The sequence below is a fragment of the Bombina bombina genome, unplaced genomic scaffold (assembly GCF_027579735.1).
Source record: "Bombina bombina isolate aBomBom1 unplaced genomic scaffold, aBomBom1.pri scaffold_541, whole genome shotgun sequence".
Lineage (NCBI taxonomy): Eukaryota > Metazoa > Chordata > Amphibia > Anura > Bombinatoridae > Bombina > Bombina bombina.
The window spans coordinates 234,327-260,919 of NW_026511442.1; the positions used below are offsets into that span (position 1 = coordinate 234,327).

The 26,593-nt window shown below is 44.6% G+C and overlaps 1 protein-coding gene across 1 annotated transcript in view; it reads right to left on the bottom strand.

The window, feature by feature from the left end:
* EXTL2 (exostosin like glycosyltransferase 2) overlaps positions 1-25,983 on the bottom strand; it is a 40,422-nt gene extending 14,439 nt beyond the window's left edge. Inside the window, exons 1-3 of the mRNA XM_053696572.1 lie at positions 25,831-25,983; positions 12,688-12,756; positions 11,854-12,263 (exon numbers count right to left, since the gene is read on the bottom strand). Of these exons, the coding sequence (XP_053552547.1) occupies positions 11,854-12,263; positions 12,688-12,692 (415 nt within the window). The 5' untranslated portion in view covers positions 12,693-12,756; positions 25,831-25,983. The remainder of the gene's footprint in view (positions 1-11,853; positions 12,264-12,687; positions 12,757-25,830) is intronic.
* Between the last annotated feature and the right edge of the window lie 610 nt (positions 25,984-26,593).

Consider the following 26,593-nt stretch of genomic DNA (forward strand, 5'->3'; position numbering starts at 1 on the left):
CAGTACTATCCAGTACATTATACAGCACAGCATACAGTACTATCCAGTACATTATACAGCACAGCATACAGTACTATCCAGTACATTATACAGCACAGCATACAGTACTATCCAGTACATTATACAGCACAGCATACAGTACTATCCAGTACATTATACAGCACAGCATACAGTACTATCCAGTACATTATACAGCACAGCATACAGTACTATCCAGTACATTATACAGCACAGCATACAGTACTATCCAGTACATTATACAGCACAGCATACAGTACTATCCAGTACATTATACAGCACAGCATACAGTACTATCCAGTACATTATACAGCACAGCATACAGTACTATCCAGTACATTATACAGCACAGCATACAGTACTATCCAGTACATTATACAGCACAGCATACAGTACTATCCAGTACATTATACAGCACAGCATACAGTACTATCCAGTACATTATACAGCACAGCATACAGTACTATCCAGTACATTATACAGCACAGCATACAGTACTATCCAGTACATTATACAGCACAGCATACAGTACTATCCAGTACATTATACAGCACAGCATACAGTACTATCCAGTACATTATACAGCACAGCATACAGTACTATCCAGTACATTATACAGCACAGCATACAGTACTATCCAGTACATTATACAGCACAGCATACAGTACTATCCAGTACATTATACAGCACAGCATACAGTACTATCCAGTACATTATACAGCACAGCATACAGTACTATCCAGTACATTATACAGCACAGCATACAGTACTATCCAGTACATTATACAGCACAGCATACAGTACTATCCAGTACATTATACAGCACAGCATACAGTACTATCCAGTACATTATACAGCACAGCATACAGTACTATCCAGTACATTATACAGCACAGCATACAGTACTATCCAGTACATTATACAGCACAGCATACAGTACTATCCAGTACATTATACAGCACAGCATACAGTACTATCCAGTACATTATACAGCACAGCATACAGTACTATCCAGTACATTATACAGCACAGCATACAGTACTATCCAGTACATTATACAGCACAGCATACAGTACTATCCAGTACATTATACAGCACAGCATACAGTACTATCCAGTACATTATACAGCACAGCATACAGTACTATCCAGTACATTATACAGCACAGCATACAGTACTATCCAGTACATTATACAGCACAGCATACAGTACTATCCAGTACATTATACAGCACAGCATACAGTACTATCCAGTACATTATACAGCACAGCATACAGTACTATCCAGTACATTATACAGCACAGCATACAGTACTATCCAGTACATTATACAGCACAGCATACAGTACTATCCAGTACATTATACAGCACAGCATACAGTACTATCCAGTACATTATACAGCACAGCATACAGTACTATCCAGTACATTATACAGCACAGCATACAGTACTATCCAGTACATTATACAGCACAGCATACAGTACTATCCAGTACATTATACAGCACAGCATACAGTACTATCCAGTACATTATACAGCACAGCATACAGTACTATCCAGTACATTATACAGCACAGCATACAGTACTATCCAGTACATTATACAGCACAGCATACAGTACTATCCAGTACATTATACAGCACAGCATACAGTACTATCCAGTACATTATACAGCACAGCATACAGTACTATCCAGTACATTATACAGCACAGCATACAGTACTATCCAGTACATTATACAGCACAGCATACAGTACTATCCAGTACATTATACAGCACAGCATACAGTACTATCCAGTACATTATACAGCACAGCATACAGTACTATCCAGTACATTATACAGCACAGCATACAGTACTATCCAGTACATTATACAGCACAGCATACAGTACTATCCAGTACATTATACAGCACAGCATACAGTACTATCCAGTACATTATACAGCACAGCATACAGACCTACTCAGCACAGCATACCTATAGGTATGCTCTTTCCTCCACTGGGTGGTAGCATCAGTGGCAGGAAATGACAAGATCGCACACTATTTGGATGATTTCCTACTAATGGGAGCTGCCAGCTCATCGGATTGTGCCTCCTTGATGAACGTCATAAGGTTCATGATGGCCAGGTTTGGGGTTCCTCTAGCCGAGGATACAAACGGAGGGACCTTGCACGCGTTTGACGTTCCTGGGCATAGAAATAGACTCTGTAGCGATGGAATGTAAACTGCCTAGAGATAAGGTGAACAGACTGTTGCATACTGTTAGGACAATGGCCACGGCAGCATTGTGCTCATTGAGGGAATTGCAATCGCTCCTAGGACTCCTAAACTTCGCGGAGTCATCTCGTGGGGTATGATTTTTTGTAAACGGCTGAAAAGGCGGTTGGGGGACGGTAAAACAGCATCGTCACGCATCAGTATCACGGGGGATCTGGTGTCTGACTTACAGGTGTGGAAGAGATTCCTGCGAGACTTCAATGGCATATGCATGTGGAGAGGCGATCCAGTGTCCAATCAGTCATTGCACCTTTTCACAGACTCGGCTGGAGCGTTTGGATATGGGGAATACTTTGAGGGGGCATCGAGTGTGGAGCACTGGCCGCCTGGCTGGGCGGACCTTGGGCTTACACGCAACCTATGCTTCCTGGAGTTGTTTCCCATTATAGTAGCAGTTGAGCTGTAGGGTCATCTTTTTCGCGACCGGGTGGTGATTCTCTGGACAGATAATCTCAGTGTGGTTTTTGCCATCAACAGACATTCAGCTTCATCGCCTTTGGTGGTGCATTACCTGCGGCACTTGGTGTTGAGATGCCTGCAGTTGAATTTTGACTTCAGAGCTTGCCATGTTCCTGGGGTACAGAATATAGTGGCAGACGCATTGTCTCGCTTCCAGTGGGAGGCGTTCAGGGCTGCGGCTCCTAATGTTCTTCCTTGCCCTTCCTTTTTATGGCAGATGGCGGTGGACTGCAACAGCTGTTCCCCTTACTCAGGACATCCCTGGCACCTGGTCGACTTATGTGAGGTACTAAGGCGAGTGGGTGAGTTTCTGCGACTTACAAGAATTTCCCTCCTGTGAAGGTGAGCAGGGCTTCTTGCTACAGTGGCTAGCTGAGCTGAGAGGTAAGCAAACTAAAAAGGGGGCAGTGGTGTCCAGGCTCTCGGCGGTCGCTTTCTTCTGAAGATTGTACGCGTTTCAGGACATGTCACGCTCCTTTCTCGTGAAGCAGATAATGAGGGGTTGGGGGCGTTTGGAGATTCCGCGAAGAGATGCCAGGGAACCAATTACAGTGGATAGGCTAGTAAAATTGTTGGAAGTACTGCCGGCAATATGCTCTTCGCCTTTTGAGGTCAAGCTTTTCGGGGCGGCCTTTGGGCTGGCATTTCATGGCATGCTGAGAGTGGGGGAGTTAGTTCCACAATCAAAGACGGTAAAAGCTGGAGGAATCATGCACAATCAAGTTAGAGTGATGGATGGCTCAGTGCTTATTTTTATTCCTAGGTCTAAGACGGTCCAAGAGGGCTGGGGAGCCTGGCTTTCCCTACCAGGGCAACCAGGGATCACCTGTTGCCCGTTGCGGTTGGTAGCCTCATACCGGGAAGTGCGACCAGGAGGATCTTCCCGGTTCCTCATTCATGCGAACGGGGACCCTTTGAAACGATACCAATTCAGAAAGATATTGGGGCGGGTAGCGCAGCGGGCTGGATTCAATGGTTCGCGTATTGCACCACACTCGTTCAGAGTGGGGGAGGCCACAACGGCAGCAGAGTTAGGCTGGTCCTCTGACAGTATTCGCTCCTTAGGACGCTGGAGATGTCAGCGGTACAGATCGTACGTCAGGCCGCTGTATGCATAGGGGATAAGAGTTTGTGGTTACCCATGTGTTATGGTGCCTGTAATGGTGGGAAGAGGGGCTGGCCATGTAAGCTTGAGGTCAGGTCCAATAAGTGTGCAAGCTAATTATAGTTTCTTTTTCAGGCACACGTCCAGGTCCTTTTCGGGTGTGGATCGTTGGCCATTCATACATGCACTGGGTTGCAATTCAAGACACGGCCATGCCAGGAGGACAGCAGCTAGGATTCCCATAGTCCACGGCTGTGTTGCGTTGGCTAGGGCACAGGGGTTTGTCCTGGGCAGATCTGCCTGCTTTGTTGCAAGATGCTGCGAGAAGGTGGGAAAAGCCCCACATTTTAATCTTACATGCGGGTGGCAACGATGTGGGGGTCATCCCAACTTTGGATTTAATCCAAGCAATGCAGGCGGATCTGCGACAATTCAAACTCTGGTTTTCAGGTGTGCGAATCGGGTGGTCGAATGTGATACCTAGATTGAGGTGGAGACACATGTTGCGTCATAAATTAGCATTCCAGGTCTGGAAGAAGATCAATAGGGACCTGAGGAAGCAGGTTAGGGACCTCAAGGGTTTTATTATTGAGCATGGGAACATCTCAGCAGCCCATAATGGTTTATATAGGCAGGATGGGGTTCATTTAGAACCGGCAGGAGTAAATCTGTTCCTTCAGAACATCAGGCAGGCGCTACTCCTAAGGGTATAATGGTGGTGGTAAGAGTCTGGACCGTTTAATTTGCAGGTCTGTCTCTTGTGGCGGGTGGTCAGGATCACAGCTGCAGGCTGGAAGGAGGTTTGAATGACGGCCACTGCAGTCAGGGTGACGCCACAGGCTTGGTAGCTTGGGCGTGCTCTGGCTGGTTATGGACAGGCTGAGAACCCCCTAAACTTACAAAGCTGCATTGAGTATCTCTGCCTTGTGGTCTGAAGCAGTGTCCCCTGGCCATTTTTCTAGAAGGGGTTATATAGTTAGTCATGTAGGCCCCGATTGCTGCCACCCATCACCTGTCGTTACCAGTTCCCATTGCTGGTATTAATAAATACGACCAACGGGTCTTTCACCCACCTAATGTGTTGAGTTTTATTTGACAAAGTTATTAAGTTCAACTGTTAAGTTGTTAAGTTATTACTTAGTTATGTTATGAGCAGAGACTCAAGAAAAGTAGGGCATTTAATCCCTTAATCTCGTTAGAAATACCCCATCTAGCTCCTAAAGCGCTCCTCCCAAAGTATGTTTTTTTTTTTCTGTTGAGATTAATCTGCAAAATTTGAGCAAAATTCATAGTGACATTGAAAGGGTTTTTATAAGTATGTTTTGTGATAGTGTGCCCTAGTCAGGGGTTTATGTAACTTATTATTACTGCATGTGTGTGCTTAGAGGCCGGTTACTATAGACATGATACAGCCAATCAGGGCCTGTAATGACCCGATACAGGAGGTTTATGTAACTTAATATTACTGCATGTGAGTGCTTAGAGGCCGGTTACTATAGACATGATACAGCCAATCAGGGCCTGTAATGACCCGATACAGGAGGTTTATGTAACTTAATATTACTGCATGTGAGTGCTTAGAGGCCGGTTACTATAGACATGATACAGCCAATCAGGGCCTGTAATGACCCGATACAGGAGGTTTATGTAACTTAATATTACTGCATGTGAGTGCTTAGAGGCCGGTTACTATAGACATGATACAGCCAATCAGGGCCTGTAATGACCCGATACAGGAGGTTTATGTAACTTAATATTACTGCATGTGAGTGCTTAGAGGCCGGTTACTATAGACATGATACAGCCAATCAGGGCCTGTAATGACCCGGTACAGGAGGTTTATGCAACTTAATATTACTGCATGTGAGTGCTTAGAGGCCGGTTACTATAGACATGATACAGCCAATCAGGGCCTGTAATGACCCGGTACAGGAGGTTTATGTAACTTATTATTACTGCATGTGAGTGCTTAGAGGCCGGTTACTATAGACATGATACAGCCAATCAGGGCCTGTAATGACCCGGTACAGGAGGTTTATGTAACTTATTACTGCATGTGAGTGCTTAGAGGCCGATTACTATAGACATGATACAGCCAATCAGGGCCTGTAATGACCCGGTACAGGAGGTTTATGTAACTTATTATTACTGCATGTGTGTGCTTAGAGGCCAGTTACTATAGACATGATACAGCCAATCAGGGCCTGTAAAAAAATTAAAATTTTAACAACTAGAAATATCATTTTTCATATACACAAGATATTCTGTTATGTTTAATGTGTCTGTTAATGTATAGATAAATATTTCAACTTTGTTGTGGATTGAGTTTATCTAGTTCCATTTCGTATCACATTTTGCTCTAGGGAGCTGCCACAATTATTTTAATTTTGCTCACTTGTGTAAAAAACATCCTAAGAAAGCATAAATTATGCTTTCCTGATCATTTCATTTTCTTCCGTGGGAAAGAGTCCACAGCTGCATTTATTACTTCTGGGAAATAAGAACCTGGCCACCAGGAGGAGGCAAAGACACCCCAGCCAAAGGCTTAAATACTCCTCCCACTTCCCTCATCCCCCAGTCATTCTGCTGAAGGAACAAGGAACAGTAGAAGAAATATCAGGGTGAAAAGGTGCCAGAAGAATACAACTAAGACGCACCACATAAAAAAACAAAACAAAACAAAAACGCGCGGGGGGCTGTGGACTCTTTCCCACAGAAGAAAATGAAATTATCAGGTAAGCATAATTTATGTTTTTCTTCCTAATGGGAAAGAGTCCACAGCTGCATTCATTACTTTTGGGAAAACCATACCCAAGCTAGAGGACACTGAATGCCAAAACAGGAGGGTAAATAGGCGGCCCATTCTGAGAGCACCAAGCCTGAAACCACTAACCAACAAAAACCCTGCTTCGTCCGAAGCCGAAAAAAAAACTTTAAAAAGAGGTAAGGCCCCAAGGACACTGACCAGCAGATAGTCCAGAAGCCTAGCTAGAAACCGCAAAAATTGGACTCAACTGAGCCAACAGTCCTCCAGGAGACACCGTCGGTCCCTCACCGCTCACTAAAAAGAGGGGAACACCAACCTAAACTCCCCAAGGGATAGCGCAAGGAGGAACTGAAGGAAAACCAAAAGGTCACCACAAAATCCATAAAAAAAAACAACCCATTAGCGAGCCCAGCTCACAAAAGATCCAAATGGATCCTGACAGACAAGGGGAGGCTACGCCCAGACCAAGCAGAAACCAGAGGTTTAGGACCGGGCATCTAAACAGAGAAACCCTTCTCCCAACATCGTGCAAAGCACCAAAAGACAACTGAAGACTGAGTCCTCACATCGCGAGAACTAAGAATACTAAAGTATTCAGACAAAAAAGAATGTGTAACAGACCGGTACGAAAAACCCTTTGTCAAGAACACGCAGCCATCATCAAGATGGCACAGAAGAATACTTGCCAAGAAGTAAAAAGCAGCCAGCAAGAGAACAGATTGCAAAAGAAAACTCCCAGACAGAGGGCAAACTCTAGGCAATTGAAGCCGCCAGACCTACACACAGGGCTCGAAAAGGGGAAGCAAATAACCTCAATGAGGCCCTCTGCACCCCCAAGAGAGAGAGAGGGTTACACCCAGAACGCAAAAGACGTATGGTAACCCTGGACCTTCTGCTTGCAAGTCCAGGGATCTAGCTACTATGCCGACTTAGATCCTGAAGATGACAACACATCTCAGAACACACTTCCAGGCCAGCCCAAGCAGCGGCAGGTCTGAAACAGGGGAACACAAGAACCCCAACACCAGCTCACAAACGAGCGGAAGAATGGCCACAGACATCCCAACAGTACACAGTGCTAACCCAACTCCTTAGAACGACAAGGCTGTAGACCCAAAGGAATCTAACAAAAAGCCCACAATAGTTTTGAAAAGGTGCCAGCAAGGCAAGACTTCAGATGTAATGTAACAACCCAGAGAGAAACACCCCTTTCTGAAGGTTAACTCTCAGTTCCAACCTCCTGAATCCAGGAGAATCCCTAAGAAAAAGGGACCACACATCCATAAGGAGAATAAGCCCCCTACCCTAAAAAAGGTGATGGGGCCAAAAAAGGCAGGAGCACCTGCTCACAAGACACAAAGCCACAGGAGAGATCAATCTCAAACGCAAATGAACGTGGAAGGAATCCTAAAGAATTAGCTTGCCAACACACATCCAATGTGCAATAGCTGCAGCAAAGATACTGCAAACCCATTCGCCTGCAGAGCAGTGAATCCATAAGGTTACTACAGCAAGCTGACCAAGGGAAAACGACCATAAAGGCGTAAGACCGATGAGCATCGGCACTCAGAAAACCTGGGCAACCGTGAGCAAGTCAATTAGTCCTAGTGAAAGGACATAGCCCAAGTTCCCAGGAACTGGAGAACCCCAGACCAGCCCTAGAGCCAAAAAGTCCAGCAACAACTCCACAAGGGAAAACACTGAGCGAAGCCTCAGCAACCGGAAGCACCAGGGAGAAAACAGGTCCGAGTCCCCAACTGTTTAAACAAACACAATCCGAGAACTTAAACACCCCGTCTGAGAAAAAAAAAAAAACCCAGAGAGAGAAAACAATGCAATATCTAGATCAACACAGATAACAAGAAAACTTGCAATTCCCGACCAAGGAAGAGACCACCCCTTGCCAAAGTCCAATGCTCCAAAGGAGCTAAGGCGTTAACAGTCATACAACGACACTAGAGCCCATAGACTCTCAAACAGCCGCAGGACAACAAGCAAGGGGATAACCAGAGGAAAAAAACACTCAAGCAAAGGCTAATCTCCGCATCACCTCCATACAATCAGAGGATCATAGAGAGGAAAAAAAAAAAAAAAAAAAAAAACGCACAGCATCCCCAGCTCCGATCAGAGCCCAAGGAGACCACGCCCAGTATCCCTAACAGGGAACGACCATATCCCGGAGGGGAAAGGAAGACCAAAAGGTCTAATAAAAAACAGCTAGACAGTACACAGTCAATGTGCAATAGCTGCAGCTGGTCACAGTTTGCAACCCATCCACTGCAAGGCAGCTGAACTACCCAATAAACTACTAGCTGCTGAGAACTAAAGTCCAGAAAAGGACAATTCCCAGGGCCTCAAAGAAAAAAAGGCCAAACTGCCCAAATCGGCGGCAAGAGGGCACAAAGCCCTCCAACCCTCCACTACATGGGAAGGAGCTCTAGGGTCTGACAACCCCAGACACAAGAGAGACGCAGCGGAATTCCTCTGACCCAGTCATACAAATTGAAGGCTATAAGGAATAAGACATTCTTTACTGCCACATGGACCCACCGGTCCTCTAGCATGCTTAGTTGAACACAGAGGATAACATGAGCACTTGGTGCCTCTACCAGACCAGCCAAGCAGAGCGGCACCACATGTCCGAACGGCTACGAGACAGAACAAGCCTGAAGTCTGGGTCTTAAACATCAAGTCGCATAAATCCTCCCTCAGAGGGGAAGAAGGAAACAGACAGGACATCCTATTGGATGAAAATAATATACAAGGCAACCCGTAGGTTAACACCCAAGAAGAAACAGGCCTAACCGCAGGACCGGCCAAACGGAGCCCTAATCTTCCAAAAACTGGGAAAGATCTCAATACATGGACAAACAGGAGATGACATCATCCCCACATATCTAATGAGATGCGCCATTCGAAGAGCAGACTGAGAATTCCCGTATCCGATAAGGATAGGGTCGTTCAATAATTGAAAAAACATGTCTGAGTAACATGCGAAGGCGCGCAATTCGGTAACGAAAGGCACAACACTCAGGAACAGTCGCACCTGCAGGGAACTGTACAATCCAAGGTGGAAGACCTGGGACAACAGGAGCAGGGAAGGGTAGGTCCCACCCTGTCCTCAAACTACTCAATTTAGGAATTAAAGGTTCATCAGGCAATATGACCTCTGGAACCTCTGAATTCTCTAGAAGAAAGTCTGATTCTTCCGCAGCTGGAGATGTAAAGGCAGCAGACTCTGACCCAGAAGTTCCCTCTGAGGTCTCAGAACTACATCCTCTGATAGCTCTATCAGTTAAATCAAAAAATAAAATATTTGATGTACTCTGGGAAGGAGTGCAATATGTAAACTTTTGCTTGCGCTTAGCAGGGCGAGGTAAAGCATTATGGGCGCAGACTCCGCCGTCTGAACAGCACAGTAACGTCTGGAGAAGAAAAAAAAAGGCCCCCTCCAGATAGAGGATCAGCAATGCTACGGGAAAACTGCATGTGTATATAGATAACAACGTAGGGTACGCAACTCACTGAACGTCAACTCCTCAGAGGTGGACGGTTCCGTGATATCAAACATGTTTGATATTATCACATTATCAAGGCATATGGAACATAATTGAGAGGGGGAACTTGGGCTTCCTCACCATAGAATAGAAAGAGTGCTCTCTTTTCTTTTAAATAAAATGAACGGCACATCTGTACCCTAATGGCTGGGGCACTCAACACTCCCTATGACCCAGACAGTACAGAGATTTATGACTCCTCTCTGATAGACACCCGGTCACGAAGAGGGAATGAATCACATAGTGCACAATGCAGGACCGTCCCTGCTATGAGAGAAGGAAAGTGACTGTTTCTTTAATAAATGCAACCCTTGTCCCGGACGGGGAGGATTTTTTTTCTCCCATAACTGGTGTCCGTGTGTTTATTGGGGTAATTGGGTTAAGGGTATTGTATTACATAGCAGGTAAGGTATAGAAAGTTTTACCCTTAAAGTGAAAGTATATCCGGGTCCCATGGGCGCCAAGCCGGATTTACCGCACAGCTATTGGCTAAGAGGTGAAAACGTCAGCTCTTAGCCAAAACATTTCTTAGCTATGGGCTGCTGTAGCAGCTAAGAGCGGCGACCGATCGAATAAAATAAAGGAGCTTTCTACATGAAGTATCTTATACTTCATGAATGAAAGTGCCCTTTATTTGTTTCAATAGTAAATCCTAGCGTTTGTAAAACGCTAGGATTTACTTTCACTTTAAGTGCGCCAAGCTTGTAAGCAGCATGCCTCTCAAAGTGAAACCTGTATATTCCATAACAGCCTATGAGCCTAACATCTCACACATAAAGCAGCATAAAATCAAATAAACATATAAGATTATTATTCCCCCCAAGGAGATATTAACCCTTGATTCTGTAAAGATAAAAAGGCGCCACACTGTGACCCTGTCTCCTGTGTTAACATTATGTAATAAAAAAATGAAAAGATCTTACCAGAATCTACAGGAACACGGCCCTTCAAGTGTGACGTTAGTAGCATCGCTCCTGACATGGACTTGAGAGAAGAAAGCAGTCTGCAAAACTTGTCAACGCCATTTGCTGTAGGAGCTGTTAATATGAGTCGGGATGGTGTCACAAAAGAGAACTCTCCCTGCATCTCCGGACTTTAACTTTCACCCAGGCCCTCAGTGAGAAGCTTATAGGGCTACTTAAAACTCCTGGCCCATTGCAAAGAGTAGTACCCTCCATAAGAGACAAAACAAATTCTGGACACTTCTCTGCCAACCTTCTGGGATGAAAGGCAAAGAATGACTGGGGGATGAGGGAAGTGGGAGGAGTAATAAAGCCTTTGGCTGGGGTGTCTGCCTCCTCCTGGTGGCCATGTTCTTATTTACCAAAAGTAATGAACGCGGCTGTAGACTCTTTCCAATTAGGAAGAAAAATGCTGATTGTTTTTACTCACGTCATGTTTGTTTTCTTCTTTACTACCTCATATAACAAGACAGGAGAAAAGCAAACCTGTCATCTACAACAACTCACTGGCTGCCATATTGTCTTACTTTACACACAACTGTCCTAACAAAATGGCAGCTCCAAGAACACAAAACATAACACCCACAAAATATAACCTCAGGTTCTTAATGAACTCTAACTGCACCTGGAGATGAAATCAGCAGATTTAATGAAATTAACTATAGTTTTACTGAGGGATATTATTTTACCAGCAATATTTACTGACCCTGTCCTTGAATCTCTGGGAAGTTCTGGAGCCTGTTCCTCATGAGGTTGACACTCTGTTTCTTAAAGATGACAGGCACAGGGTGGGGTCCCAGTGACTCCCACAAATCTTTAGGTGTGTCCTGCTCTACATTGTTCCACACTACGATGATTGCTCCCAGCCTGGGTACTGCCTGGTAGTGGTTCAGCATCTTGAGGAGCAGATCAGTCCTGTTGTAGGTCTGCATGATTAGGGTGAAGGTGTCCTGGTGCAACGCGTCTAAACTGGAAAGTCTTCTCCGAGTTCCTGATACATGGGGCTCTCTGACAGCTGGGAGAAGATTGGCCAAAGCTCCAAATACCAGCATTAGCAGTGTTAGTGCAGCACAGGACACACAGAACATCTTAGACTTCATCGTCCTCACTGATAACCTGAGGGTGGAAAACCAGCAACAACTGGTTAAATGACTGGTCAGATAAGTGACATGGTTAGACACAGGTCATCTGAGACCAAAGTGTGTGGTCAAAGCAGAGGTGTAAATGGAAGACACATGAGACACAATGAGAGAGAAAGTGAAGAATAACAGGAAACTGTGTCTACTTTGAAAACCTGCACAATATTTTCAGTTAACATGTAGGTCCAACAGTACTACCAAGGGATGAGACCTGTATCTCCTGACTTGCCTCATACCCCTGGCACAGAGCGACGGGGACAAAAGACACGTACCTCACACCCCTGGCACAGAGCGACGGGGACAAAAGACACGTACCTCACACCCCTGGCACAGAGTGAAGGGAACAAGAGACACCTACCTCATACCCCTGGCACAGAGTGAAGGGAACAAGAGACACCTACCTCATACCCCTGGCACAGAGCGCGTTGTCACAATGTTTCAATCATAACTCAGTGACAGTCCCAGAGGAGCTGTAGAAAGAAAGAGTCACATTGTACACATTTCTCTGTGTATAATACAGTCACACACACACACTGCTCTGTGTATAATACAGTCACACACACACTGCTCTGTGTATAATACAGTTTCTCACACACTGCTCTGTGTATAATACAGTCACACACACTGCTCTGTGTATAATACAGTCACACACACACTGCTCTGTGTATAATACAGTCACACACACACTGCTCTGTGTATAATACAGTCACACACACACTGCTCTGTGTATAATACAGTCACACACACACAGTGCTCTGTGTATAATACAGTCACACACACACAGTGCTCTGTGTATAATACAGTCACACACTGCTCTGTGTATAATACAGTCACACACTGCTCTGTGTATAATACAGTCACACACACACTGCTCTGTGTATAATACAGTCACACACACACAGTGCTCTGTGTATAATACAGTCACACACACACAGTGCTCTGTGTATAATACAGTCACACACACACAGTGCTCTGTGTATAATACAGTCACACACACACAGTGCTCTGTGTATAATACAGTCACAGACACACACTGCTCTGTGTATAATACAGTCACACAGTGCTCTGTGTATAATACAGTCACACACACACAGTGCTCTGTGTATAATACAGTCACACACACACAGTGCTCTGTGTATAATACAGTCACACACACACAGTGCTCTGTGTATAATACAGTCACACACACACAGTGCTCTGTGTATAATACAGTCACTCACACACAGTGCTCTGTGTATAATACAGTCACACACACACACTGCTCTGTGTATAATACAGTCACACACACACACTGCTCTGTGTATAATACAGTCACACACTGCTCTGTGTATAATACAGACACACACACTGCTCTGTGTATAATACAGACACACACACTGCTCTGTGTATAATACAGACACACACACTGCTCTGTGTATACACACACACTAGCTCTGTGTATAATACAGTCACACACACACTGCTCTGTGTATAATACAGTCACACACACACAGTGCTCTGTGTATAATACAGTCACACACACAACAGTGCTCTGTGTATAATACAGTCACACACTGCTCTGTGTATAATACAGTCACACACTGCTCTGTGTATAATACAGTCACACACACACTGCTCTGTGTATAATACAGTCACACACACACAGTGCTCTGTGTATAATACAGTCACACACACACAGTGCTCTGTGTATAATACAGTCACACACACACAGTGCTCTGTGTATAATACAGTCACACACACACAGTGCTCTGTGTATAATACAGTCACAGACACACACTGCTCTGTGTATAATACAGTCACACAGTGCTCTGTGTATAATACAGTCACACACACACAGTGCTCTGTGTATAATACAGTCACACACACACAGTGCTCTGTGTATAATACAGTCACACACACACAGTGCTCTGTGTATAATACAGTCACACACACACAGTGCTCTGTGTATAATACAGTCACTCACACACAGTGCTCTGTGTATAATACAGTCACACACACACACTGCTCTGTGTATAATACAGTCACACACACACACTGCTCTGTGTATAATACAGTCACACACTGCTCTGTGTATAATACAGACACACACACTGCTCTGTGTATAATACAGACACACACACTGCTCTGTGTATAATACAGACACACACACTGCTCTGTGTATAATACAGTCACACACACACACTGCTCTGTGTATAATACAGTCACACACACACACTGCTCTGTGTATAATACAGTCACACACACACTGCTCTGTGTATAATACAGTCACACACACACTGCTCTGTGTATAATACAGTCACACACACACACTGCTCTGTGTATAATACAGTCACACACACACTGCTCTGTGTATAATACAGTCACACACACACACTGCTCTGTGTATTATACAGTCACACACACACACACTGCTCTGTGTATTATACAGTCACACACACACACTGCTCTGTGTATTATACAGTCACACACATACACTGCTCTGTGTATAATACAGTCACACACACACTGCTCTGTGTATAATACAGTCACACGCACACACTGCTCTGTGTATTATACAGTCACACACACACTGCTCTGTGTATAATACAGTCACACACATACACTGCTCTGTGTATAATACAGTCACACACACACTACTCTGTGTATAATACAGTCACACACACACTGCTCTGTGTATAATACAGACACACACACTGCTCTGTGTATAATACAGACACACACACACACACACTGCTCTGTGTATAATACAGTCACACACACACTGCTCTGTGTATAATACAGTCACACACACACACTGCTCTGTGTATAATACAGTCACACACACACTGCTCTGTGTATAATACAGTCACACACACACACTGCTCTGTGTATAATACAGTCACACACACACACTGCTCTGTGTATTATACAGTCACACACACACTGCTCTTTGTATTATACAGTCACACACATACACTGCTCTGTGTATAATACAGTCACACACACACTACTCTGTGTATAATACAGTCACACACACACTGCTCTGTGTATAATACAGTCACACACACACTGCTCTGTGTATAATATAGTCACACACTGCTCTGTGTATAATACAGTCACACACACACTGCTCTGTGTATAATAGAGTCACACACACACACACACACTGCTCTGTGTATAATACAGTCACACACACTGCTCTGTGTATAATACAGTCACACACACTGCTCTGTGTATAATACAGTCACACAGTGCTCTGTGTATAATACAGTCACACACACACTACTCTGTGTATAATACAGTCACACACACACACTGCTCTGTGTATAATACAGACACACACACTGCTCTGTGTATAATACAGTCACACATACACACTGCTCTGTGTATAATACAGTCACACACACACAGTGCTCTGTGTATAATACAGTCACACACTGCTCTGTGTATAATACAGTCACACACACACACACTGCTCTGTGTATAATACAGTCACACACACACACACACTGCTCTGTGTATAATACAGACACACACACACTGCTCTGTGTATAATACAGTCACACACACACTGCTCTGTGTATAATACAGTCACACACACACTGCTCTGTGTATAATACAGTCACACACACACACACTGATCTGTGTATAATACAGTCACACACACACACTGCTCTGTGTATAATACAGTCACACACACACACACTGCTCTGTGTATAATACAGTCACACACACTGCTCTGTGTATAATACAGTCACACACACTGCTCTGTGTATAATACAGTCACACAGTGCTCTGTGTATAATACAGTCACACACACACACTGCTCTGTGTATAATACAGTCACACGCACACACTGCTCTGTGTATAATACAGTCACACGCACACACTGCTCTGTGTATAATACAGTCAAACGCACACACTGCTCTGTGTATAATACAGTCACACGCACACACTGCTCTGTGTATAATACAGTCACACACTGCTCTGTGTATAATACAGTCACACACACACTGCTCTGTGTATAATACAGTCACACGCACACACTGCTCTGTGTATAATACAGTCACACACACACACTGCTCTGTGTATAATACAGTTTCTCACACACTGCTCTGTGTATAATACAGTCACACACACTGCTCTGTGTATAATACAGTCACACACACACTGCTCTGTGTATAATACAGTCACACACACACTGCTCTGTGTATAATACAGTCACACACACACAGTGCTCTGTGTATAATACAGTCACACACACAGTGCTCTGTGTATAATACAGTCACACACTGCTCTGTGTATAATACAGTCACACGCACACACTGCTCTGTGTATAATACAGTCACACGCACACACTGCTCTGTGTATTATACAGTCACACACACACTGCTCTGTGTATAATACAGTCACACACACACTGCTCTGTGTATTATACAGTCACACACACACTGCTCTGTGTATAATACAGTCACACACACACACTGCTCTGTGTATAATACAGTCACACACACTGCTCTGTGTATAATACAGTCACACACACACACTGCTCTGTGTATAATACAGTCACACACACACACACTGCTCTGTGTATAATACAGTCACACACACACACTGCTCTGTGTATAATACAGTCACACGCACTGTGGCAAACCTAGCCACTTCTGGACTATAACGTGAGAAAGGTTGTCTATAGGCTGTATATTGTGCTATGTAGATGTGACAGACCCTTCTGTCAGCACTGAAAGAGTTAACTGTGTTCAGCTTTAGCCTCAGCTATGGTGCACTGTCATTAATGTTATTGATACACAGTCCATTGTTTAATCAACCTCAGAGAGCAAACCCTAGATGATAAGGAAAGCCAAGTGTGTGTCTGTGTTTAAATTGTTATCAGCTTGAGCAAGGTATTCTATTGTATCATGTAAAAGGGCGTGTTCCCTCCATCTAATGTACAACATTCTTTCAACCCCCCTTCTGGGGGGGGTCAGACCTGCATAAATACTGGGCATATGAGCCTTAATAAAATTCATTCTGTTTAAAACCTGAAAACTGGCTGGGTTGTGAATTGCTGATTCCCTATGCAGGACATTGTTCCCTGGTGTTAACCCTTGGTATCCGGTTGGTACCGTCACAATTGGTGGCAAGCGACGGAATGAACCTTATCGCCCAGAAGAGCAACTACACAAGCCAGTAACCTCAGGAAGAGGGGGATTACTACAATACTGACTAAGATGGAAGGAGTACCAGGGACCGAAGTGAATGGAGATGGATTATTCTAAGCTAAAGAGACAAACGTAAAAGGAACTGCTAGAAGCCAGGGGAAAGATAGGCAGCAGCAAACCCAAGGCTATATTAATTGCTGAGCTGATGGAGGGAGACAGAGCTCGCAGCGCTACGCCTCCAGCAGCCATGGAGGAGACCCTATACCAGAGGGAAATGAGGACCAGGCTGGAATTTTTACCCCAACCTGTACCACGGGATATGCTATCCGTGGTAATGGCAGATGTGCAGGAGTACGTGATGGCACACAGTCCGCGGAATGCATCCTCCCGAGCAGAATCCATTTTGGACGCACTCAGCAACCCAGTAAGACCCAAAATCCCATACCATGCATTTAAAATGTTTTGTGAGGAGAAGGATGAGATTGATGGGTATTTACAGGATTTTGAGAGACTGTGCGAGTTACATGATTTGGAGCAGTCCGTATGGGTGCCGGTGCTAGCAGGCAAGCTAGCCGGTAGGGCAGCGGAAGCGTATCGCGCTGTACCCAGGGAGGACAGCAAGGATTACGCTAAAGTGAAGAGAGCGATCTTGGAAAGATATGCCATTACCTCAGAGGCATACCGGCGCAAGTTTAGAGGCCTGCGCAAGCCAGAAAGAGATTCCCATGCAGAGTGGGCCCACAAGCTGGATCAAGCATCTCAGGGGTGGATACAGGCCAGCCAAGCTACCACCATGGAAGAATTGCGACAACTGATGCTGTTGGAGCAATTCTTTAACGGCTTGTCCCCAGAAGCCCAAGAATGGGTGAGAGATCGAAAACCCCTCACCTTAACCGAAGCAGCCAGATTAGCAGACCAGCATTTTGATGCCAGGAGGCGCCATGGACTACAGCCTAACAACGGACGGGCTAATATACAATGCCACACCTGCAAGCAGTGGGGACATATGGCACGTGAGTGCACCCAAAATCGGAGCAGACAAGCTTGGAACCAGGTCAGACAGAACCTGGCCCCAAGGGCGGCTGCTCACCATTACCAAACGGAGCCAGCCGCTCATGAGGTGTTGAGCACCCAAGCCGAGGAACCCCTGGGAATTCTGCATGAGGTGATGTCGGTCCAGGGACTTCGGGATTCGGGAGCTACTTTAACCCTGATAGCTCCCCATTTGGTGCCGGATACAGCACCCACTGGTGGATCCGTGGCAGTACGAGGGGCAGGGGGAGCAGTATACCGATTGCCCACTGCTAGAGTGGAGTACAGACCCCCAGTCACCCCAGCAGCTGCCAGTTACCAACCCCCGGCGCACCGCTATACCACACGGCCTCCGGCCACGAACTACCCTCAGAGAGCCCGGTTCAATTCGCGGGGCTACTCACAACCTATTCGGTGCTTTGGATGTAAGCAACTAGGGCACAAAAGACCAGAGTGTCCCCTAAACGCAGCGAATCAAGCACAGTCCTGGAGAAGACCCGCTGGCGGAATCCCACATAATCCTCAGCCTGTGGCCCGCTACGTAGAGGCGCCAGAATGCTGGGGCAGCCTACATGAAGCAGACCCCGTGCAAGCTGCCCACCGGAATAACCGGCAACGGGTTAAAGTGAATGGGAAGGAGGTCAGTTGTCTACGGGATACTGGTGCTACCATGACCTTGCTTCAAGAGAACTTGGTGCCTGAGAAACAGCACACTGGAGACACTGTGGCTGTGAGGGTAGCAGGGGGCACTGTGTTCCGCCTACCTGTTGCCAGGGTACATTTGGATTGGGGAGTGGGCGCTAGACTTGTGAATGTGGGGGTCAAGAAGGACTTACCTGCTGATGTTCTCCTTGGAAATGACTTGGCCCCCCTTGTTTCTGCCTATGCTCCCATGGATCCCGCTGATGTTAACCCTGTGACTACCCAAGCCCAGTCCCTCCGGGAAGAGACGCTTCCATGTTTGGGGTGGGGGCAGTACTGAGCCAAGTTGGAGCAGATGGCGGAGAACACCCCGTAGCTTACTTGAGCCGAAAGTTGTTGCCCCGGACATCCCCAAGCCGATCCGTTGGGATCAGACTGTGTATGCCGGCTTGGTTCTGGGGGAGCATTGTGGCAAACCTAGCCACTTCTGGACTATAACGTGAGAAAGGTTGTCTATAGGCTGTATATTGTGCTATGTAGATGTGACAGACCCTTCTGTCAGCACTGAAAGAGTTAACTGTGTTCAGCTTTAGCCTCAGCTATGGTGCACTGTCATTAATGTTATTGATACACAGTCCATTGTTTAATCAACCTCAGAGAGCAAACCCTAGATGATAAGGAAAGCCAAGTGTGTGTCTGTGTTTAAATTGTTATCAGCTTGAGCAAGGTATTCTATTGTATCATGTAAAAGGGCGTGTTCCCTCCATCTAATGTACAACATTCTTTCAACCCCCCTTCTGGGGGGGGTCAGACCTGCATAAATACTGGGCATATGAGCCTTAATAAAATTCATTCTGTTTAAAACCTGAAAACTGGCTGGGTTGTGAATTGCTGATTCCCTATGCAGGACATTGTTCCCTGGTGTTAACCCTTGGTATCCGGTTGGTACCGTCACACGCACACACTGCTCTGTGTATAATACAGTCACACGCACACACTGCTCTGTGTATAATACAGTCACACACACACACTGCTCTGTGTATAATACAGTCACACGCACACACTGCTCTGTGTATAATACAGTCACACACACACACTGCTCTGTGTATAATACAGTCACACACACACACTGCTCTGTGTATAATACAGTCACACACACACACTGCTCTGTGTATAATACAGTCACACACACACTGTTCTGTGTATAATACAGTCACACACACACTGCTCTGTGTATAATACAGTCACACACACTCTGTTCTGTGTATAATACAGTCACACACACACTGCTCTGTGTATAATACAGTCACACACACACACTGCTCTGTGTATAATACAGTCACACACACACTGCTCTGTGTATAATACAGTCACACACACACACTGCTCTGTGTATAATACAGTCACACACACACACTGCTCTGTGTATAATACAGTCACACACACACTGCTCTGTGTATAATACAGTCACACACACACTGCTCTGTGTATAATACAGTCACACACACACTGCTCTGTGTATAATACAGACACACACACACTGCTCTGTGTATAATACAGTCACACACACACTGCTCTGTGTATAATACAGTCACACACACACTGCTCTGTGTATAATACAGTCACACACACACTGCTCTGTGTATAATACAGTCACACACACACTGCTCTGTGTATAATACAGTCACACACACACTGCTCTGTGTATAATACAGTCACACACACACTGCTCTGTGTATAATACAGTCACACACACACTGCTCTGTGTATAATACAGTCACACACACACTGCTCTGTGTATAATACAGTCACACACACACACTGCTCTGTGTATAATACAGTCACACACACACAGTGCTCTGTGTATAATACAGTCACACACACACAGTGCTCTGTGTATAATACAGTCACACACACTGCTCTGTGTATAATACAGTCACACACACACTGCTCTGTGTATAATACAGTCACACGCACACACTGCTCTGTGTATAATACAGTCACACACACACTGCTCTGTGTATTATACAGTCACACACACACTGCTCTGTGTATAATACAGTCACACACACACACTGCTCTGTGTATAATACAGTCACACACTGCTCTGTGTATAATACAGTCACACACACACACTGCTCTGTGTATAATACAGTCACACACACACACTGCTCTGTGTATAATACAGTCACACACACACACTGCTCTGTGTATAATACAGTCACACACACACACTGCTCTGTGTATAATACAGTCACACACACACTGCTCTGTGTATAATACAGTCACACACACACACTGCTCTGTGTATAATACAGTCAAACACACACACACTGCTCTGTGTATAATACAGTCACACACACACTGCTCTGTGTATAATACAGTCACACACACACTGCTCTGTGTATAATACAGTCACACACTGCTCTGTGTATAATACAGTCACACACACACTGCTCTGTGTATAATACAGTCACACACACACTGTGTATAATACAGTCACACACACACACTGCTCTGTGTATAATACAGTCACACACACACACTGCTCTGTGTATAATACAGTCACACACACTGCTCTGTGTATAATACAGTCACACACACTGCTCTGTGTATAATACAGTCACACACACACACTGCTCTGTGTATAATACAGTCACACGCACACACTGCTCTGTGTATAATACAGTCACACACACACTGCTCTGTGTATAATACAGTCACACACACTGCTCTGTGTATAATACAGTCACACACACACTGCTCTTTGTATAATACAGTCACACACACTGCTCTGTGTATAATACAGTCACACACACTGCTCTGTGTATAATACAGTCACACAGTGCTCTGTGTATAATACAGTCACACAGTGCTCTGTGTATAATACAGTCACACAGTGCTCTGTGTATAATACAGTCACACACACACAGTGCTCTGTGTATAATACAGTCACACACACACAGTGCTCTGTGTATAATACAGTCACACACACACACAGTGCTCTGTGTATAATACACACACACACAGTGCTCTGTGTATAATACAGTCACACACACACACTGTGTATAATACAGTCACACACACACACTGCTCTGTGTATAATACAGTCACACACACACACTGCTCTGTGTATAATACAGTCACACACACACTGCTCTGTGTATAATACAGTCACACACACAGTGCTCTGTGTATAATACAGTCACACACTGCTCTGTGTATAATACAGTCACACACTGCTCTGTGTATAATACAGTCACACACACACACACTGCTCTGTGTATAATACAGTCACACACACACACTGCTCTGTGTATAATACAGTCACACACACACACTGCTCTGTGTATAATACAGTCACACACACACTGTGTATAATACAGTCACACACTGCTCTGTGTATAATACAGTCACACACTGCTCTGTGTATAATACAGTCACACACTGCTCTGTGTATAATACAGTCACACACTGCATAATACAGTCACACACACAGTGCTCTGTGTATAATACAGTCACACACACACTGTGTATAATACAGTCACACACACACACTGCTCTGTGTATAATACAGTCACACACACACACTGCTCTGTGTATAATACAGTCACACACACTGTGTATAATACAGTCACACACACACTGCTCTGTGTATAATACAGTCACACGCACACTACTCTGTGTATAATACAGTCACACACACACTGCTCTGTGTATAATACAGTCACACACACACTGCTCTTTGTATAATACAGTCACACACACTGCTCTGTGTATAATACAGTCACACACACACTGCTCTTTGTATAATACAGTCACACACACTGCTCTGTGTATAATACAGTCACACACACACACACTGCTCTGTGTATAATACAGTCACACACACTGCTCTGTGTATAATACAGTCACACAGTGCTCTGTGTATAATACAGTCACACAGTGCTCTGTGTATAATACAGTCACACACACACTGCTCTTTGTATAATACAGTCACACACACTGCTCTGTGTATAATACAGTCACACACACACACACTGCTCTGTGTATAATACAGTCACACACACTGCTCTGTGTATAATACAGTCACACAGTGCTCTGTGTATAATACAGTCACACACACACACAGTGCTCTGTGTATAATACAGTCACACACACACACACAGTGCTCTGTGTATAATACAGTCACACACACACAGTGCTCTGTGTATAATACAGTCACACACACACACACACAGTGCTCTGTGTATAATACACACACACACAGTGCTCTGTGTATAATACAGTCACAAACACACTGTGTATAATACAGTCACACACACACACTGCTCTGTGTATAATACAGTCACACACACACTGCTCTGTGTATAATACAGTCACACACACACACTGCTCTGTGTATAATACAGTCACACACACACACTGCTCTGTGTATAATACAGTCACACACACACACTGCTCTGTGTATAATACAGTCACACACACACACAGTGCTCTGTGTATAATACAGTCACACACACACACAGTGCTCTGTGTATAATACAGTCACACACACACACACAGTGCTCTGTGTATAATACAGTCACACACACACAGTGCTCTGTGTATAATACAGTCACACACACACAGTGCTCTGTGTATAATACAGTCACACACACTACTCTGTGTATAATACAGTCACACACACTGTGTATAATACAGTCACACACACTGCTCTGTGTATAATACAGTCACACAGGCACTGCTCTGTGTATAATACAGTCACACACATACACTGCTCTGTGTATAATACAGTCACACACACACTGCTCTGTGTATAATACAGTCACACACACACTGCTCTGTGTATAATACAGTCACACACTCGCTGTTCTGTGTATAATACAGTCACACACACACTGCTCTGTGTATAATACAGTCACACACTCGCTGTTCTGTGTATAATACAGTCACACACACACTGCTCTGTGTATAATACAGTCACACACACACTGCTCTGTGTATAATACAGTCACACACTCGCTGTTCTGTGTATAATACAGTCACACACACACTGCTCTGTGTATAATACAGTCACACACACACTGCTCTGTGTATAATACAGTCACACACACACACTGCTCTGTGTATAATGCAGTCACACACACACACACTGCTCTGTGTATAATACAGTCACACACACACTGCTCTGTGTATAATACAGTCACACACACACTGCTCTGTGTATAATACAGTCACACACACACTGCTCTGTGTATAATACAGTCACACACACACACTGCTCTGTGTATAATGCAGTCACACACACACACTGCTCTGTGTATAATGCAGTCACACACACACACACTGCTCTGTGTATAATGCAGTCACACACACACACACTGCTCTGTGTATAATACAGTCACACACACACACTGCTCTGTGTATAATACAGTCACACACACACACACACTGCTCTGTGTATAATACAGTCACACACACACTGCTCTGTGTATAATACAGTCACACACACACTGCTCTGTGTATAATACAGTCACACACACTGCTCTGTGTATAATACAGTCACACACACACTGCTCTGTGTATAATACAGTCACACACACACTGCTCTGTGTATAATACAGTCACACACACACTGCTCTGTGTATAATACAGTCACACACACACACTACTCTGTGTATAATACAGTCACACACACACTGCTCTGTGTATAATACAGTCACACACACACTGCTCTGTGTATAATACAGCCACACACACTGCTCTGTGTATAATACAGCCACACACACTGCTCTGTGTATAATACAGTCACACACACACACTGCTCTGTGTATAATACAGTCACACACACACACTGCTCTGTGTATAATACAGTCACACACATACACTGCTCTGTGTATAATACAGTCACACACACACTGCTCTGTGTATAATACAGTCACACACACTGCTCTGTGTATAATACAGTCACACACACACTGCTCTGTGTATAATACAGTCACACACACTGCTCTGTGTATAATACAGTCACACACACTGCTCTGTGTATAATACAGTCACACACACTGCTCTGTGTATAATACAGTCACACACACACACTGCTCTGTGTATAATACAGTCACACACACACTGCTCTGTGTATAATACAGTCACACACACACACACACACACACTGCTCTGTGTATAATACAGTCACACACACTGCTCTGTGTATAATACAGTCACACACACACACTGCTCTGTGTATAATACAGTCACACACACACTGCTCTGTGTATAATACAGTCACACACACAATGCTCTGTGTATAATACAGTCACACACACACACTGCTCTGTGTATAATACAGTCACACACACACACTGCTCTGTGTATAATACAGTCACACACACACTGCTCTGTGTATAATACAGTCACACACACACTGCTCTGTGTATAATACAGTCACACACACACTGCTCTGTGTATAATACAGTCACACACACACTGCTCTGTGTATAATACAGTCACACACACTACTCTGTGTATAATACAGTCACACACACTGTGTATAATACAGTCACACACACTACTCTGTGTATAATACAGTCACACACACTACTCTGTGTATAATACAGTCACACACACTGTGTATAATACAGTCACACACACTACTCTGTGTATAATACAGTCACACACACTACTCTGTGTATAATACAGTCACACACACTGTGTATAAAACTATACCTTGCCCCAGTAGCTGGGCTTTCAGTAGATGGCTGTGAATATCACAAGAAGCTGTAGAGAGCACAATGGGTTATTTACATTTGCTCCTCTCATTTCCTGCTTTTTTCCCATAATCCCGTGCTCTGTAGCACAAATCTGCCCCCAGCTGATGCCTCTCCTCAAGTTACAGCTCCTCCTTCCCTGCAAGAACTGGGGCTAATGCAGGTGTCTGTGTGTAGCTTATATACAGTGCTGCCTGGTGTCTGTGTCTGTAGCTTATATACAGTGCTGTCTGGTGTCTGTGTGTGTGTAGTTTATATACAGTGCTGTCTGGTGTCTGTGTGTGTGTAGCTTATATACAGTGCTGTCTGGTGTCTGTGTGTGTGTAGCTTATATACAGTGCTGTCTGGTGTCTGTGTGTGTGTAGCTTATATACAGTGCTGTCTGGTGTCTGTGTGTGTGTAGTTTATATACAGTGCTGTCTGGTGTCTATGTGTGTGTAGTTTATATACAGTGCTGTCTGGTGTCTGTGTGTGTGTAGTTTATATACAGTGCTGTCTGGTGTCTGTGTGTGTGTAGCTTATATACAGTGCTGTCTGGTGTCTGTGTGTGTGTAGCTTATATACAGTGCTGTCTGGTGTCTATGTGTGTGTAGTTTATATACAGTGCTGTCTGGTGTCTGTGTGTGTAGTTTATATACAGTGCTATCTGGTGTCTGTGTGTGTGTAGCTTATATACAGTGCTGTCTGGTGTCTGTGTGTGTGTAGCTTATATACACAGTGCT